Source organism: Littorina saxatilis, linkage group LG15 (assembly GCF_037325665.1).
Source record: "Littorina saxatilis isolate snail1 linkage group LG15, US_GU_Lsax_2.0, whole genome shotgun sequence".
Lineage (NCBI taxonomy): Eukaryota > Metazoa > Mollusca > Gastropoda > Littorinimorpha > Littorinidae > Littorina > Littorina saxatilis.
Genome location: NC_090259.1, coordinates 33739816 through 33759798, shown reverse-complemented (window position 1 = coordinate 33759798; position 19983 = coordinate 33739816). Strand labels below are relative to the sequence as shown.

General features: G+C 41.4%; 1 protein-coding gene and 5 non-coding genes across 7 annotated transcripts in view; all 6 read right to left on the bottom strand.

Moving 5' to 3' along the window:
- LOC138949128 (bromodomain-containing protein 3-like) overlaps window positions 1–19983 on the bottom strand; it is a 76353-nt gene that overhangs the window by 42325 nt on the left and 14045 nt on the right. For both annotated transcript variants that reach the window (XM_070320887.1, XM_070320886.1), the window contains exons 13-15: window positions 5781–5951; window positions 4644–4766; window positions 4376–4495 (exon numbers count right to left, since the gene is read on the bottom strand). In XM_070320887.1, the coding sequence (XP_070176988.1) occupies window positions 4376–4495; window positions 4644–4766; window positions 5781–5951 (414 nt within the window). The remainder of the gene's footprint in view (window positions 1–4375; window positions 4496–4643; window positions 4767–5780; window positions 5952–19983) is intronic.
- On the bottom strand, window positions 7146–7286 carry LOC138949583 (small nucleolar RNA SNORD10). The gene has a single exon (XR_011450359.1). It is a non-coding gene; the product is annotated as a small nucleolar RNA SNORD10 (small nucleolar RNA).
- On the bottom strand, window positions 7644–7784 carry LOC138949580 (small nucleolar RNA SNORD10). Its single transcript, XR_011450356.1, has one exon. It is a non-coding gene; the product is annotated as a small nucleolar RNA SNORD10 (small nucleolar RNA).
- Window positions 8144–8284, bottom strand: LOC138949581 (small nucleolar RNA SNORD10). Its single transcript, XR_011450357.1, has one exon. It is a non-coding gene; the product is annotated as a small nucleolar RNA SNORD10 (small nucleolar RNA).
- Window positions 9150–9290, bottom strand: LOC138949579 (small nucleolar RNA SNORD10). Its single transcript, XR_011450355.1, has one exon. It is a non-coding gene; the product is annotated as a small nucleolar RNA SNORD10 (small nucleolar RNA).
- Window positions 18417–18550, bottom strand: LOC138949584 (small nucleolar RNA SNORD10). The gene has a single exon (XR_011450360.1). It is a non-coding gene; the product is annotated as a small nucleolar RNA SNORD10 (small nucleolar RNA).

Here is a 19983-nt window from a genome sequence, read left to right as displayed (position 1 = left end):
GCTGTGGACGTTTGGCGGGTGTCCAGGGGGATGGAAGCTTGACCCCAACCATTCCGTTAGGATTTTCAACATACTCAACACAGGAAGGAAAATATCTGCCCTAAATGTTGCCAAGGCAAAAGAATCTTATTTTTAAATGCATCATTATCGTTGTTTTTTTTACCACCTTTTAAAACTGTGACATTTCTGAAAATCTGCTTTAGAATGATCTAGTTGATCCATGCTCTTTGAACACAGGATGTCCGCTTCAGTATCACCAAGACATGTGTTTGCATGCATGAGGTAGTTGCATCAGACATATATATGCGAATACCCTTGTGTATGTGCACATGTATGCAAAAGAAAGAAAGAGAGAGAGAGAGAAAGAGTGCCATCTCACCAAGACCTGAAAGAGAGAGAGAGAGAAAGAGTGCCATCTCACCAAGACCTGAAAGAGCTTTTCTACTGTTGTTTGATCAAAGCCAGTGATTGAGCTAATCATTTTCAAACAAGATCAAATTGTAGCTTCCGGTCTTACCTTTCACAACAAAATCAAATCGGGCAGCAACTTTGCAATGTCCAGTCTATTTTAGTCAAGCTGACTGCTTGCTGATTTTGTTTCAGTTACATGTACTTCTGATTTGTCAAGCAAAATATCAGTTGCTGATTTTGTTTTTTATTTCTAGAATTTTTTTTGATAATTGGCAGATATTTACGCTTTATTCAATCCCTATTCAAGACAGATGCTACTGCATGACAAGAACCGAGTTCTCTGCCTTTGCATGTGACTTTTGAACACCCACAAGAATCTTGGCTGTTCTTCCAAGCTAATTGACCTTAGGCCAACAAAAAAAAGTTGTATGTTTCTGGTAACATGGCTACAAAAAATAGGGTAGGTAGGTAGGGATTTTTTTTTTTTGTGGTCAGGGTAGAAAAAAACTATACAGTGACGCAAAGAGACTGGACTTACTATACAAAGAGAAAGACAACACATTACAAAACAAATGAGACAAAAGGGATGCGGGGATCCCCTTGTGTCGTCTGCCGTCTGTTACTTTCGTTTGATGCTTTTTTTTCCTTTTTTACAAATGCAATAAAAAAAAAAAAGTCTAGGGTCGGCGGGAAAAAACTAGGTAGGGTCGGGTGACCAGAAACATACAACTTTTTTTTGTTGGCCTTGAGGCCTCTTCTAATTCTACCACAATTCGCATAAGGAACCTGAAGAAGTTACGCAAGTATCTAACCACAAATTTCATCCCATTATACGGTCTGGAACCCCTCCACACGACCGAAATGGTAGCTGTCTGTTCGGCCGTTCCAATACGTGTAGTCATGTTTCCAAAGGAGAAGGATAAAAGGCTGAGTGAGCCCTTTCTTTCTTTCTTTATTTGGTGTTTAACGTCGTTTTCAACCGTTCAAGGTTATATCGCGACGGGGAAAGGGGAGGGGGGGTGGGGGGGGGGATAGAGCCACTTGTTAATTGTTTCTTGTTCACAAAAGCACTAATAAAAAAATTGCTCCAGGGGCTTGCAACGTAGTATGACCTTACTGGGAGAATGCAGGGCGGGGATGAAGCTCAGTCGGTAGCGCGCTGGATTTGTATCCAGTTGGCCGCTGTCAGCGTGAGTTCGTCCCCACGTTCGGTGAGAGATTTATTTCTCAGAGTCAACTCTGTGTGCAGACTCTCCTCGGTGTCCGAACACCCCCGTGTGTACACGCAGGGACAAGACCAAGTGCACACGAAAAAGATCCTGTAATCCATGTCAGAGTTCGGTGGGTTATAGAAACACGAAAATACCCAGCATGCTTCTTCCGAAAGCGGCGTATGGCTGCCTAAATGGCGGGGTAAAAACGGTCATACACGTAAAAGCCGTGGGAGTTTCAGCCCATGAACGAACAAACAAAACTGGGAGAATGCAAGTTTCCAGTACAAAGGACTTAACATTTCTTACATACTGCTTGACTAAAATCTTTACAAACATTGACTATATTCCATACAAGAAACACTTAACAAGGGTAAAAGGAGAAACAGAATCCGTTAGTCGCCTCTTACGACATGCTGGGGAGCATCGGGTAAATTATTCCCCCTAACCCGCGGGGGGTTGAGTGAGCCCTGCTGAGTGGTAATAACTTGATGGCTTTACAAGAACAGACACCACCCAACCAGGCAGACAACATCCAAAGCAACCTTTCACAAAGAATATAGCGTTCCATTCAGCCCAAAGTGCAGAATACATCAAAGTAGAGGCCAGCCAGTGTTCGTATCATTGTACATCATACTTTCTTTTATTTACTGGATGATAAAAATGACTCTACCATTGACAAGTCTACAGTATGACGCAATTACAAAATGGACATTGGCGACAACACACTTAAGTCATTTATCATTACATGTACACAAAGTTTTGCATAAAACTGTAGAAAAAGTTATCTTGATTTCTTTAAAAGGAAAATACAAAAGAAACAAAAATTAAATCCAAATTTGGTACAAAAGAGAAAGCATGCCTAGACGAAGAATACATTTTGATCATAGATAATCCTTGCCACAAAAACGGTAGCAAGGAATCATTTTGCACAAAACGGACACAACTTTTCAGTGGGATGGATCGATGAAGTGGTTGTGAGAGTACAGCTCTGAGCCAAAGACTGACAAAGAAAATTCACCAGTTCAACACAGGTACAGACAGACCTTTTCTCTTGCAAGGAATGAGGCAAGACTGCCACAGTTAGCTACAAAATAGGTGGTGTGAGCCTGCCAGTGCAGTGACGTGTGGAAGCGGAGGCCAGTCAACTTTAACATCATGCCCCTTGAACACCAACATAAGCTGACAGACGCAGACAAAACGCAACAGAAAACAGTCTACCCAGCTCCCTGTGTTCACTCTAAACACACAACAAACAAGACTTGAGGTGTACTATCATCTTGCATTACTCTAAGAGTGAAAGAGTTCCATAGGAACCATAAATTCTTATTCAAATGCAGTCAACACTGCAACTTGACGAATTAAACAGGTCTACTGGACAGAACAAGGAAAACGGATATAACAAGATGGGGGAGAAGGGGGTGTAAAAATGAAATGCTGTCATGTAAAGTATGATTTATGCAGATGAATATTCTAGCACCATCGTTTGAATAAAAATATGCACGACAAATAATCTGATTAAAAGTGTATTATGCCCTAGTGACAAAACAATATCAAGCAGGCTAGTAGATGTGATACTCCTTCCATCCATCCCACTGAAAAGCCTCAATTCTAGTTGGTGCTGCACGCAACTTGCGACAATTGCAGGCAACACATCGGAAGTTTGGGACTAGACCAAACGGGGGGAAAACAAAAACAGAAGTAGGATGGAAAAAAAAAGATGAACAAAATTGGCTGGCCGGCCTCTACTTTACACACACAGTCTGCACTCTTGGCTGAACTCACACTTACCACAGACCTACAAAAAAGAGCCTTTTCTTGTAGGTGAAATGCACAACCAAACTTCAACCTCAATTGCCCTCTGAAACAGTGATTACATCAACCCTGCCTCCTACACATACAATACTTTAAACACACACACCCTCTCTTCACAATATCCATGCACTCTCTCGATCACAATTTACCAAATCGGTGAAATCGAAGACACATCTATAGGGATTTTGCCTTCCCATCAACTTGCACACTTCCAATGCCTTGGAGACACCGCATTTACAATGCACAAATCAGTCAACATTAACCACACAGAGAAGATATCCAGCAATAGAGCAGATCTACTTTTGGTTCAAGTAATGCCTGCCACACTTTGCGACAGAGGGTGACAATGCACACAAAACGAGATCAACGCTTGACCAGACATTGTCACCAGCTTTACAATACTGTTAACTCGACAGACATTTTATTTTCTCAGTGCCAACACCGCAAGGCGGCAAGGCTAGCCTTGACCACCTCAACATCTGGCTGTATTCCCTGCCTTTGAGGCTCCATCCCGGCCAGCCCTGTCACTGGCACATAAGACTGGAGACCCCCCAAGATGCAGAGGGCCAGGCACAGTTTGCTATTGGCCGACCCGCAGCTTACAGCTTACCATGCAGGCCACTGCTCGACACCATAGGTACAGCCCATGTACTCTACGGCTGCAAACACAGCTGGCCAGCACACTCACTGTCACCAGGTGGCTTTCCCTGACCCACTCTCTCTGCCCACCACCGCCTACTACTGGCCCCTTCACCCTAGCACACATTTCAGCAACAGTCCTGCACTGCACAATGTGCGGGCAAAGCTCCACTGGAGGGAGGGCCAGCCTGCCAGCAAGGCGGCTACACCCGCTCTACACACACTGAAGCCCGACTGCCTGCGCAGCCTCCCCGTTCTGTAGACCCAAGTCCCCCGACACAGGGGGCAGCAAATCTAACCTGTTTCACTCTCCGATTCACTGGACTCGGACGAACTGCTGGCAGAACTGGAGTCACTACCAGAGCTGCTACTGGAACTGGCCGACAGTCGTCCCCCTGCGTTGGCGTCACCACCATCACCTGCACACACAGCACATACTTTCACCATCAACTTCCTGATGCTTTGTCATGATGGACAAGGAAATAGCAGCACTCAGGTTATCAGTTGGGAGCGGGGAACACAATGCACAAGAAAAATGTGAAGATATAAATGGGATGTCAAGCTTACCCTTCTTGTTTGGCTTTTTGACAGTCTGACCCAACTGCTCCTGGACCCCTCTGAGACGGCTCTCCAACTCCTGCTTCTTCTCCTGCTGTGCTACTTCCTTTGGCTTGTTCGACTGTCTCTTTGCTGAAACACACAACGGGAAGCTGTTCACAATTTGCTCATGCCAACATGTGCACACACACACAAGCTAGAGGAAAAGAGAGAGAGGTCACAACATTCTAACCTTGCACCTCTTTTTCTAACCGAAGTACGTAAGCACTTCTATTCCAGCAATCACTTTAGCACAGTACAAAAAACAACAATCAAACCAATAGTTTGCAAGAAGAAACACAATCAATCAACAAGCCACAAAGGACAAAAATACAATCAAACCAATAGTTTGCAAGAAGAAACATTTTACTTTTTCTTTATTTGGTGTTTAACGTCGTTTTCAACCACGAAGGTTATATCGCGACGGGGAAAGAGGGGAGAGGGGATAGAGCCACTTGTCAATTGTTTCTTGTTCACAAAAGCACTAATCAAAAATTTGCTCCAGGGGCTTGCAACGTAGTACAATATATTTCTTTCTTTCTTTATTTGGTGTTTAACGTCGTTTTCAACCATTCAAGGTTATATCGCGACGGGGAAAGGGGGGAGATGGGATAGGAGAAAGGGGGGAGATGGGATAGAGCCACTTGTTAATTGTTTACAAAAGCACTAATCAAAAAATTGCTCCAGGGGCTTGCAACGTAGTACAATATATTGCCTTACTGGGAGAATGCAAGTTTCCAGTACAAAGGACTTAACATTTCTTATATACTGCTCGACTAAAATTTGTACAAAAATTGACTATATTCTATACAAGAAACACTTAACAAGGGTAAAAGGAGAAACATAATCCGTTAGTCGCCTCTTATGACATGCAGGGGAGCATCGGGTAAATTCTTTCCCCTAACCCGCGGGGGGTAGAAGAAACACAATCAATCAACACGCCACAAAGGACAAAAATACAATCAAACCAATAGTTTGCAAGAAGAAACACAATCGAATCAACAGTGTACAAGACAAAATACTATCAAACCAACATCACTGGGAAAAAAATACAATCAAACCAACACCATACACCACAAGATACAATCGTAAATCAACGGCACTCACTGTACGGTTTCCTGGGTTTCTTCTTTAAACACGACAACACATATTTCTCCAGTTCTCGCAGAGTTGAGGGCTTGAGAGTCTCAAAGTCTATTTCAATTTCATCAGGATTTGAGTTCCGTAAAGATGCCTCTCTCGTCTGGATGATGTGCACAACCCGTCCCAGCTTGTCACCTGCAAACACACGAAGGTCAGCTCACATCAACTCAAGAAAAACACTCACTTTGCCTGCAAGATGCATCCTTGCACAACCAGCTATTAAAACACACAGCACTATCTCATCCTTGCACAACCAGCAAATATTCCAACAGGCAGCACAATCTGCTCATTCATGTAACATATGATGACAAGAAAATCAGCCAAAATAAACAAACATGAACTCAACCCTAATTGCCAACACATTTTCCGAGTGCAATGCATATAAACACCAGTCTCTAATATTTCAAGAGGGAAAAGGCAATATTTCTTCGTTAACAGGGTTCAGTCTAGGAGAAACATGGGGGGTAGGGTGACCCCAAACCAAATACTAATGTGACAAAATGACATGTAGGCCAAGTGTGGGCTGCGGATATGAGCCCTTTGACTCGCTGAAGGGAATTATTTTTAAAGATGTTATGCCCTCTGGTGCATTGGTAAACCAAATCCTGCCGTTTTGAAAACTACTGTGCAACTCAAGGCACCCACTGACTGAACGAACTAATCATGTGAAAAAAATGATAAACCACCTTTTCTCGCCTTTTAAAAACAATAACACATGCTCTCATGAAAGGAAAACACCACCATCAAACTAACACTCGCACACACAACAATAAAAGTGAACATACATGTTACCAGTTCTTCACAAGCAACCGGGAGAAAGTCTCAACTCAACTCAAATTTTATTGGCTTCAATTTTCACATAGAAGAATTTGTCTTGCGCTTGGGATTAAGACATAGGCAGAAAGTATGGGTCATTTGACCCCAACAACCAAATACTGACAAGACCTAGTTGAAGGTGCAAAGCACCATAAAAACCAGGAAGTCCAGCATCTCTGAATAAGCCAAATGATTCAATCTAGTGCCATCTCAGTTTACAATTTGCCAATGTATAACATTACCAAATTGTGTCGGTGCATGTTATCTTGTTATGCCCTTGCGACTCACTGAAGGGAATTCTTATGGGCAATTTTCAGATGTCAATGGTGCACAAATTTACCAAATCCTGATGAACTTCTACTTTTTAAGAGAGCAATCCCGCTTGCCTATTTTTTTAAACTTAGTTATCTTCCTTTGGCAAATAATGGTTTAGTGGATGTTGTGAGTTGTGACTCCTGATTCAGCCAACACTCCTTTGTCACCACTTTTCATCCTGTTCCAATAAAGATGCTTGTAATCAGACCTCAGATGGTAAATCATCTTCCTCCCAGAACCAATACTCACCAGCCCCCCACTGGCAGAACGCTAGCAGGGAACCAGAAAAGCAGTGGATGCCAGGAGGCTCAAATGACACGCATGATGTCATCATCTTACTCTTTGTGTCCCCATAATAAAACAGCCATCACTCTGGTTGCATATATCCTGAGCCACCATTTTGGACTGACTGTCAGAATCTGAGGCAAGGTAGGCCCAATGGTATGTTATCTTGTTATGCCCTTGTGACTCACTGAAGGGAATTCTTAGGTGCAATTTTCAGATGTCAATGGTGCACAAATTTACCAAATCCTGATGAACTTCTACTTTTCAAGACAGATGTCATGCTTGTCTAATTAAGTTATCTTCCTTGCATAAATAATAGTCCAGTGGTCCACTGGATGTTGGGAGTTGTGACTCACTGATTCAGCACTCTCTCCTTTACCTCTTGTTCATCCTATTCCAAGAAAAATGCTTGTAATCAGACGTCAGGTCGTAAATCATCTTCCTCCCAGAACCACCACTCACCAGCCCCCTACTGGCAGAACGCTAGCAGGGAACCAGAAAAGAAGTGGACGCCAGGAGGCTCAAATGACACGCATGATGTCATCATCTTACTATTGTGTCCCCATAATAAAACAGCCAGCTACTGACCTGGAAATATGTCACACTGGTTGCATTTATCCCGAGCCACTATTTTGGACTGACTGTCAGAATCTGAAACAAGGGTGGCCCAATGGTATGTTATCTTATGCCCTTGTCACCTTGCGACTCACTGAAGGGAATTCTTAGGTGCAATTTTCAGATGTCAATGATGCACTACCAAATCCTTATTGCACTTCTACTTTTTGAGAGAGACGTCTTATTAATTTACCTTCCTTTGACAAATAATAGTCTAATGGATGTTGGAGTTGTGACTCACTGATTCAGCACACTTTCCTTTACCTCTTGTTCATCCTATTCCAAGAAAAATGCTTGTAATCAGACGTCAGATCGTAAATCATCTTCCTCCCAGAACCACCACTCACCAGCCCCCCACTGGCAGAACGCTAGCAGGGGACCAGAAAAGCAGTGGACCCTAGGAGGCTCAAATGACACGCATGATGTCATCATCTTACAGGGTTCCACACAACCCCAAAAGTCAAGGGTATTCATACCTTTCAGGAAAAAAGTAAAGGGTTTTTATACCCCTTCCAGATTTTTCACAGGGTATGAGTGACAATCGGTGTATCCATGAAATGTCTTTTTTTCCCCATATGATTGCCTGTCTGGTAGTTATCACCTTTGCCATTTTGAGGATAGGCTAAAGCGAACTGTGCCATCGAGATGATCAGTTTAAAGATATCGCGCAGTTTGAGGACAAGGGAGACAACCTCTGCTTCACGGCGTGTCAGTGTCGACAGGAGTGGCACGAACACGGCGTGTACTTTAGTGGTCTCAGGAGAGCAGGCGGCCTGTGTGCTGTTGCTAGTAAACTAGCAACGGCTATACCCTTTCAGCGTTTGACTCGTACGTTGTTTTTTTTTACCTCTTTGGAAGAAAACAGTTACGTATTTATACCTCTTCAGAGAGCATCTCGTACGTGATTTGGAGGGTCAAAGAGTATTATACCCTTAATTCTACATGATGTGGAACCCTGATCTTACTCTTGTGTCCCCATAATAAAACAGCCACCTACTGACCTGGAAATGTGACATAACATATTGTCTGGCCAAACAAATTCATCACTCTGGTTGCATATATCCTGAGCCACTATTTCGGACTGATTTGCAATTTCCTGCTTTGATCATTTCTGCACTGGGTTCGAGCATGCACTCTTACGCAGACCTTCCAACCCTTGCGAAGCTTCAAGTGAAACAATTTTGTCTAATTTAAGTTATCTTCCTTTGGCAAATAATAGTCTAGTGGATGTTGGAGTTGTGACTCACTGATTCAGCACACTCTCTTTTACCTCTGGATCATCCTATTCCAATAAAGATGCTTGTAATCAGACCTCAGATGGTAAATCATCTTCCTCCCAGAACCACCACTCACCAGCCCCCTACTGGCAGAACGCTAGCAGGGAACCAGAAAAGCAGTGGATGCCAGGAGGCTCAAATGACACGCATGATGTCATCATCTTACTCTTGTGTCCCCATAATAAAACAGCCACCCAGGGTTCCACACAACTCCAAAAGTCAAGGGTATTTATTTTTTTTCAGGAAAAAAGTAAAGGGTTTTTATACCCCTTCCAGATTTTTCACAGGGTATGAGTGACAATCGGTGTATCCATGAAATGTCATTTTTTCCCCCATATGATTGCCTGTCTGGTAGTTTTTGTTCTTTCGTTTTGCGAGGCATTTTTTTGAGCAGGCGACAGCACCGGATAGGCTAAAGTGAACAGTGCCATTGAGATGATCAGTATAAGGATATCGCGCAGTTTGAGGACAAGGGAGGCAACCTCTGCTTCACGGCGTGTCAGTGTCGACAGAGGAGTGGCACGAACACAGCGTGTACTTTAGTGGTCTCAGTAGAGAAGGCGGCCTGCGTGCTGTTGCTTGTAAACTAGCAAAGGCTATACCCTTTTAGCGTTTGACTCGTACGTTTTTTTTACCTCTTTGGAAATGGAAGAAAACAGCTACGTATTTATACCTCATCAGGGAGCATCTCGTACGTGATTTGGAGGGTCAAAGGGTATTATACTCCTAATTCTATGTGATGTGGAACCCTGCCACCTACTGACCTGGAAATGTGACATGTTATTGTCTGGCCAAAAAAATTCATCAATCTGGTTGCATATATCGAGCCACTATTCGATTTCGGACTGACTTTGAAATTTCCTGCTTTGATCATTTCTGTACTGGGTTTTAGCATGCTCTCTAACGCAGACCTGCCAACGATTGTGTAGCTTAAGTGTAAACATTTAGTTTTGGGGTAATTTTTAGCGTAGCAAATGGTGTTTAAATGTAGCATTGTCTAATACTCATTAGCACATCTGCATTTGTGCTATTCTGCGAAAGAATAAACATAAAGTTTATTTAGAAAGCAGGAACATAATAATGCCCTTAGAAAGTCTGTAGTGCTACTTTTCAGTGTAGACAATGTTTTATGACCCATATTCTGACCGCTACATGGAGTGAGAAGCAGAAATGAGTACTAGGACTATAAGAAAGGTAGAACAGTTGAATGCTTGTGAATTTTGTTTGAGCGTAGCAATTTTAAGCTGGGCATAACAGCGCAGCAGTTGCTATTAAAACATAGCATGCTGAATACGTAACAGATTACAGCTCTTCTAGCGCTTATTTGGGCAACCTGAAAATTTTTTAGATTTCCCTACCCAGAAGACCAAAGTACCCTGAAGGTTCTAATGCATTCCCTTCCCTGCATGCTCAAAATGTCCACTTATTTTGGACAGCACAGCACTGTAAGATCAACACTGGCTAAAAGCATGCCCGAGTGTCAGCTCCTTCTTACAGTTACCAAACAGAACCAGAGCAGTGGCACCTAAAGCTTTCTCTTCCGACGTGAACTTTCCAATTGAGTTCATCTACAATACTGAACACTTTGGTGGTCAGTGTGGTGCAATTAAGATTTTGTTCAAAATAAGGCCTGTAGTTACATTTGTATTGTGGCAATGCATTAAGATAATGATAATGTATAAATTCATATATTTTCTGCTGTCTGCATGATGCATTTAATTGCAAACTGATAATAAAATGTCAAAATTGTGACCCAAAATGGCTTCCCTAAAGAGGAATGGCTTCAGTGGGTCAACTCAAACAGTGATATTGACTAGGCCTAAAAAAAAAAATAGGTGTGGTTACGGTAACCCGACCTACCCTATTTTTAGGGGCCGATCCTATAACTTTTTATTACATTTGTCAACAAAAAACAAAAAAAACGAGTGCAAAAAACGCAATGAAAGCAAAAGCGCCCGTGTCGCACACTTATTTCCCTGTCAAGTACCGTACTTTCCGGGTCATAAGGCGCTTTCCGGGTCATAAGGCGCGACTTTTTTCCTCGAGTTCGACCCCTGGGTCTTGTATAACGAAGCGCCTAATCCGTGTATGAAATACGAAAAAAATCAAAGAGACCGCTTGAGTACCAGTCAAACAACTTGTGATAATGCATGTTTCAGCTACTAGGTACTGCCCTGCCTTTGATCTGGCCGCAAACACAGATTTCCACTCTGTTAAACTCGGTCACTGACCGGTCACTGACCCCGATGCAGGAAGTGTTTCCTCTCTCAGATATGACAGGGGAACCACCTCTCATGGCAAAAACTGGGTCATTGACCCCTGGGAAGAAGGTCCTGTCTTTTAACAAGGCCACCCAGCTATCACAATGCCTTTGGTCACTGACCGGTCACTGACCCCGATGCAGGAAGTGTTTCCTCTCTCAGATATGACAGGGGAACCACCTCTCATGGCAAAAACTGGGTCATTTTGGTGCGCCCTATTGGCCCCCTGCTCCAATGGGTGACTGGAGTACAATTTTTTTTTTAAAAAGAAGGGGGTGCGTCTTAGATAACAAAGCGCCTTGTCACCCGGAAAGTACGGTAGGTTTAATTTGTACACATTAGAAAAAAAAGTAAAAAAAACAAAAAAAGTGATTGCCTACCTACCTACCCTATTTTTTTTGGCTATGTTACCGTAACCACACCTATTTTTTTTTTTTGGCCCTACATCAGTGCATCACCACAAGAAATTATGCTTTTAATTTAGGCTTCATGCATTAACAAAACATTGTGCTAAACTTTTTTTTTAACTTTAGAAGTGGATATTGACGCAAGTATGGACGAAAAATTGCGTTTCAGACCCATCACTAAGTGTCCCATTGTGATGTATTTTTTCACTTTCCCAAAGTCGATGACAAGATAAAATCAGATTGTCCACTATGCACATCAACAAACTATACCCAAAACACTTCATTTCGCACCCTATTAGCTTACAAATATTCGAAAGATTTGGATGCTGAGAATATTTTTAATCAGTCAATCAATCAATCAATCAATGACGCTTATATCGCGCATATTCCGTGGGTACAGTTCTAGGCGCTCTGCAGTGATGCCGTGTGAGATGAAATTTTATACGGCCAGTAGATTGCAGCCATTTCGGCGCATATTTACCTTTCACGGCCTATTATTCCAAGTCACACGGGTATAGGTAGACAATTATTAACTGTGCCTAAGCAATTTTGCCAGGAAAGACCCTTTTGTCAATCGTGGGATCTTTAACGTGCACACCCAATGTAGTGTACACGGGGGGAGGGTTCGGACACCGAAGAGAGTCTGCACACAAAGTTGACTCTGAAATAAATTTCCGCCGAACCTGGGATCGAACTCACGCTGACAGCGGCCAACTGAATACAAATCCAGCGCGCTACCAACTGAGCTATATCTCCGCCCCATAGCGGTGTCTCAAGTGTAGCGTCTGAAACGCAACCCAAACAATCGCAGAAAATGTGTTCGAAACTGGAGTTCAGACCGGTTTCCTTGCGTTGACGGAATTCTCCGGGAAATTCCACACAAACCCATGACGTTTACACAGAAAATCCAAACACATTTTGACCTTGGGATACCAAAACAAGAAGGGCAAAGCCCATACGACTCACATGCTTGACCTCGACCTTTAGGGTAACTAAACCTAGCAATGACATCATAAGAACTGCTTTACACATTTTTCCTACCAAAATACATGTCAAGGTCATCCAAGGTCATGCAACACAAAGCTGTTAATTCAAGACATAGGAAGTACAATGGTGCTTATTGGCTCTTTCTACCATGAGATATGGTCACTTTTAGTGGTTCACTACCTTATTTTGGTCACATTTCATAAGGGTCAAAGTGACCTTGACCTTGATCATATGTGACCAAATGTGTCTCATGATGAAAGCATAACATGTGCCCCACATAATTTTTAAGTTTGAAACAGTTATCTTCCATAGTTCAGGGTCAAGGTCACTTCAAAATATGTATACAATCCAACTTTGAAGAGCTCCTGTGACCTTGACCTTGAAGCAAGGTAAACCAAACTGGTATCAAAAGATGGGGCTTACTTTGCCCTATATATCATATGTAGGTGAGGTATTCAATCTCAAAAACTTCAGAGAAAATGTGAAAAATGTGAAAAATAGCTGTTTTTTAGACAACATTTATGGCCCCTGCGACTTTGACCTTGAAGCAAGGTCAAGATGCTATGTATGTTTTTTGGGGCCTTGTCATCATACACCATCTTGCCAAATTTGGTATTGATAGACTGAATAGTGTCCAAGAAATATCCAACGTTAAAGTTTTCCGGACGGACGGACGGACGGACGTCCGGACGTCCGGACGGACGACTCGGGTGAGTACATAGACTCACTTTTGCTTCGCATGTGAGTCAAAAAAGTGACGCGTCCAGTCTTCCGGTTACTGGTGCATCTGAAACGGAAAGTAGCACTTTTGAGGAGAGGGGTCACTTGCCATCGTAGTGCGCTGTGGGCCGGCTGGGGGCGGGTTGCTGTTTCATGTGCCCGTTTCTTTGTTTATTTCCGTGTGTGAAATCGGCCTGCGGGTCTGTTTTTCCCTTGTACGTGCGCGCGATAGCTCTCGCGATGTATGAGTGCGACTACACGTGCCTTGGCGATGGAAAGGTGTCCGGTGATGCATCAGAAACGGGATCGTTGATTTTAGTTTGATACATGTTTAATGTTGAATTAAGTTTTGTTGTTATGATGCAGAATCTTGTTGGTTAATATAGTTTTTATTTGTTCCATATTTGTGTGATCATGATCCGACTTTTGAAGTTTATTGTTAGCTGTGTTACAGACATTTCGGTGGACACCATTTTGGAAAGGTGTCCCATGATGCGCCCATTATCAAAACTTCACAGATTCTGATTATTGCATAAAACTAATGTCTTTATGGAATTTATTGCACACAATGAACAGTTAAAAAAAAGAAACTTATACATTATTTGTCTTTAGTATTTCCCCCCTTCATAATCAATTTAAAATTCAAGGCAAAAAAAAACAACAATTAAATCAGCTATCGTCACTTAAAAATAAAAAATAAAAAGTCTGTTTACGGTAACCCGACTGACCCTATTTTTTTCGCGCGACCCTAGACTTTTTTTTGGCATTGGGGAAGAAAGAAAAAAAAAAAAAAAAATCCCGACCTACCGACCCTATTTTTACATTTAGTTAAGTTTTAACTAAATATTTTAACATCGAGGGGGAATCGAAACGAGGGTCGTGGTGTATGTGCGTGTGTCTGTCTGTCTGTCTGTCTGTGTGTGTGTGTGTGTGTGTGTAGAGCGATTCAGACTAAACTACTGGACCGATCTGTATGAAATTTGACATGAGAGTTCCTGGGTATGAAATCCCCGAACGTTTTTTTCATTTTTTTGATAAATGTCTTTGATGACGTCATATCCGGCTTTTCGTGAAAGTTGAGGCGGCACTGTCACGCCCTCATTTTTCAACCAAATTGGTTGAAATTTTGGTCAAGTAATCTTCGACGAAGCCCGGACTTCGGTATTGCATTTCAGCTTGGTGGCTTAAAAATTAATTAATGACTTTGGTCATTAAAAATCTGAAAATTGTAAAAAAAAAAAAATTTATAAAACGATCCAAATTTACGTTTATCTTATTCTCCATCATTTGCTGATTCCAAAAACATATAAATATGTTATATTCGGATTATTCTTCTTCTTCGTCGTTCGCTATATTCGGATTAAAAACAAGCTCTGAAAATTAAATATATAAAAATTATTATCAAATTTTTTTTTTGAAATCAATTTAAAAACACTTTCATCTTATTCCTTGTCGGTTCCTGATTCCAAAAATATATAGATATATGTTTGGATTAAAAACACGCTCAGAAAGTTAAAACGAAGAGAGGTACAGAAAAGCGTGCTATCCTTCTCAGCGCAACGAATACCCCGCTCTTCTTGTCAATTCCACGAGCACTGCCTTTGCCACGGGCGGTGGAGTGACGATGCTGTGAGTTCGACAGCTACTTGACTAAATATTGTATTTTCGCCTTACGCGACTTGTTTTGGCCTATGTTACCGTAAACAGACCTTTTTTTTTTTTTTGCCCAAAGTTTCACATGCTACATATGTTCTTACAATTTTGTTTTTCAGTTTGTCATGTGGACACTTGCCTTGATTTTAAATTATCTTTGTTAATAAGTTCATTTGTATTTTGGGTGTGCCTTACTAAATTGCAGACCTGTTTACTTTAAACCCAAAGCAAGAGTACTTTCCCAAACAGTTGAGTGTAATTTTTCAAAAGGTTGGTGTACTTTGCAAGCAAAGCCATATGGGCTATGGAAAATGTGCGCGTGGGTGCAAACGTGTTTGTGTAAGAATAGCATGTCTTGTGAACACCTTCAGAACTTAACTCCTTCCAATACAACAGGGATAAAACAATTTTATTTACCTGTCAGTTTGTAGCATTATAACCAGTGTCTTCCAAACAGATTAATAATGAAAAGATGAACTTCGTGAAATAACATCTGCGGTTGACAGTGGCAAGTTCATTTTTACAATCATCTCAGAAAACATTGCTTCAGCACGGACTACAGCCTTTTCTTCTGGCAGGATTAGCTTTGCGGGAATGAACTTTATAATTCCTTGGCAGCTTTCAGCGGATTTCTTTGCAGCAACTTTGTCAAGGTGAGTTTTGGAACTGCAGTGTCGTTCGATGTCATATTTCCCTGTGTAACACGAGAAAATTACTCAGAGATTTTTACTCCGGAGTAAACATGTCGTACGAAAATTGTACTCCCTTCACGAAAAACTTACTCCCCCATAACACGAGAAAATTACTCCCCACGACAGGTGTGTTCCGAGTCACATTTCGGTCGAAAATGTTACTCCCCTGACGAATAAATAACGAATAAATTAACACGAGCAATTTACTGCCCACGCCAGGTGTACGCAACTTTTACTCCCCTGTCCCCTGTTAGTCTTGGTGGTGGAAGGGGTGGAGGGAGGGTAGCGCGACATTTGTTTGCGCGAGATCACGTAGGCCTATTGGCATTATCCCTTCGCCCGCATCTCATTTTCGCGTACGAGATTTTAACTGGAAGTAAAAAAAATTGGGGAGTCAAAATTTCGTGGAGGGAGTAATTTTTTCGTGCCTTGTGGAGTTATTTTTTCGTACGAAAGGTGTACACCGGCATAGGCAACGGAGAAATTTGATTTACAATACTTGGAGTGTGCATGACTGTTTCCCACAGTAGACTCCACAATTCCTGGCTCTTTCTTATATTTCTCCAAGAAAATCTGCTGCTTCTGCTGTTTAGACTTGGTAGTCATCCGAAACTGGCAAAACTGCCATGATTGTCCAGACGATCGCACGTGCCAACAACTGAACAAGGTTTCCACAGCTGAAAACTCGCTGTCAGGGTTATCTCCCTTAGACCAAAACCGGTATCAGTTGTACCATCCCGTAATCAGCACACCAACACTGGAAAACGTATTCTAGACTTTTTCTTAGTCGTATTTTGTGCGTGTGTCGCGTATTGTCGTACCGATAATAATTTGGCGTACAAAATACGCCCAAATCGTACTGGTAAACAGGTCTGAAATTGTTATAAACTAAATTGTGTTTTAGGTGCCATGTTAAAATTTCTTCGAGTGTTGGTCAGACTGCACATGTGACATTGAAACTATAGATTTTCTGATCAAACATGTCCACACATGATATATAATAATTTATATTTTGTGTGCATGCATGACTCCATAACTTAATCTAAATCAAAAAGACAGCATTTCAACAAACAACAAGAAGGGCAAAGCCCATACGACTCACATGCTTGACCTTGACATGACCATCATACACTAAGAACTGCTTTACACATTTTTCCTACCAAAATACATGTGACCTTGACCCAAGGTCAAGGTCATCCAAGGTCATGCAACACAAAGCTGTTAATTCAAGACATAGGAAGTACAATGGTGCTTATTGGCTCTTTCTACCATGAGATATGGTCACTTTTAGTGGTTCACTACCTTATTTTGGTCACATTTCATAAGGATCAAAGTGACCTTGACCTTGATCATATGTGACCAAATGTGTCTCATGATGAAAGCATAACATGTGCCCCACATAAGTTTTAAGTTTGAAACAGTTATCTTCCATAGTTCAGGGTCAAGGTCACTTCAAAATATGTATACAATCCAACTTTGAAGAGCTCCTGTGACCTTGACCTTGAAGCAAGGTAAACCAAACTGGTATCAAAAGATGGGGCTTACTTTGCCCTATATATCATATATAGGTGAGGTATTCAATCTCAAAAACTTCAGAGAAAATGGGAAAAATGTGAAAAATAGCTGTTTTTTAGACAACATTTATGGCCCCTGCGACCTTGACCTTGAAGCAAGGTCAAGATGCTATGTATGTTTTTTGGGGCCTTGTCATCATACACCATCTTGCCAAATTTGGTACTGATAGACTGAATAGTGTCCAAGAAATATCCAACGTTAAAGTTTTCCGGCCGGCCGGCCGGCCGGCTGGCCGGACGGACGGACGACTCGGGTGAGTACATAGACTCACTTTTGCTTCGCATGTGAGTCAAAAACAAGGAGTAGGAGTTTATGGTGTCCCGTGTAATTCTGTAACACTGTAATGGTTTGTTTTTTTCTCCTGAAAACCAAGTGTGACCAAATTTTATACTAGCTGGGCTACAACAACTAAGTGGTGTTGTTAACATTTATAATAAATTTAGTTTCATTGTACTTTCCTTTGCTAATTTAGAGAAAGTTTTGTTTCTAGTGTTGCGGATGCTACGGTGTCCCATTGTATTTACAACTCTTTAAGTTCACACATGCAGTTGGGGGTGCAAGGTCTGTTCTAAAAGTCTTATTGCAATGTCATCAAGCATATCATAATCAAAAATTTACTACTTTTTTTTGTAATATTGATGGTGATGGTGTCCCAACGTTGCATCCGTAACGCCAGAATACCCCCCGTACTAAACATGCTGCTCCTGGTAAAGGATTCATGGTATTCATTTTGTCATTTCAAAATCTGTTTCTACATTGTTCAAGGTATCTAAAACCTTAACAGTTATTGTTTTTATTTTTATTTTAAATTTTAGCTCATTTTCCCCCTTTTGGTACTAGTACTGTAGATGAACTCAATTGCAAATGGCCAATATCTCCACTTCTGACATGAACTTCTTTCAGCTACCGACCATAACCATGGCCAAAACTTCCACTTTTAACTTTAAGTTAAATATCATCCGTACAACCGCAAATTGTTTCAAATGTGCTTGTAATCAGACGTCAGATGGTAAATCATCTTCCTCCCAGAACTACCACTCACCAGCCCCCCACTGGCAGAACGCTAGCAGGGAACCAGAAAAGCAGTGGACGCCAGGAGGCTCAAATGACACGCATGATGTCATCATGTCTTACTCTTAGCCACAGGCTGACTTAAAATCTGACTAGAATTACTTTCTGGCCAACAAAAAATGTCGGACTGGTTGCATATATCCTGAGCCACCATTTTGGACTGAATTTTCCATTTATTTCCATTTGTACTCTTATTATCAAGTAATTTTTGTACCGAATGTGTGTGCAGGTGTGCTCTTCTACCGATTTTGAATGACCTGAAGCATTTCTGATCCCCCTACACTAAATAAGTTAATAACCCCTGGTGTCCCTATCTATGCAGAATTGTTTTGGGACAGCAGCTGCTGAATACATCATTTTGAGATTGATACTGCTATACATTGATGAATATTCATTGTGGAGATGATTTGGGAGATCTCTGTGGGTAGCCAAAAATTGTCTGTGTGTGTTGTAATCTATCTTAAAATTGGTCTGGAATATTTTCATGAAAGAGGATATGAACATAATCACTCTCATAGAGCACTAAATGTCCTTTATTAACACCCCCCCCCCCCCCTTGCTGTGGTAGGATGCCACCACAAAGTGGCAAAATTGTCATTGTGACAGACTGCAGGGAACAATGTAACCCTAACAATGATCATCAGAGGCTATAATTTTACCAAGTTTCAAAGCTCTAGTTTCTAAACATTCAGTGATTCACTTTCTAAAAGAATATAATTTCCCCCTTTTCTCTTTACCCGCACCCAACCTTGTTGCGACTTCGACATTCAACAAAGATCAACCAAACTCGTGTTATAATTGGAGATAAAAAAAACTGCAAACATTTGCGCCCTGTCAAAACTAGGTTCTGACGTGTTTTTTTTTTAAAGGGGTAATTTCTGTATTTTTTTCAAATTTGACCAGACTGTGTGTGACCTTAAAATTTGACTCAACCAGACTTCCAGTGAGTCAGTAGGTCATTCATTTATTAAACCCCAAAAGAGTGGTAAGGTTTTTTTTAAAGTTAAATACTTCAAGGACATGGTTAATTGTTTCCATATTTTAACCTGGATTAAACCCCGATGTAATCTTGATATTTGATTTGTCAACCAGACTTCATCATGTCTAAAGCAGAAAAATATCTGAGAGAAGCGCTATAGCAATACAGGTCACCAAACCCCAACATTGTATTAGGTATCAACGCTCTAACTTCATAAACTTCTGAGGAATTGATCATTTTTTCTTCTTCTTTTTACCAGAACTTTACCACACTATGACCTTATAATTTGCCATGGGTTTAACTAGACAGTCAATGTGTTTGAGGGTCAGAAAATCCTAGATTTCTGGCAAGTTTCAGAGCTCAAACCAAATTTAAACGTCAAGCCTTTTTATCTGAGGACAGCCTGACATGGCTCATTACGAAGACTGTTCCCAGGGCTCAGGCAAGCATAAAAAAATAAAAAAATAATACTGTAACATAACTTACAGATGAGGTATCTGAATAAACAGTTCTA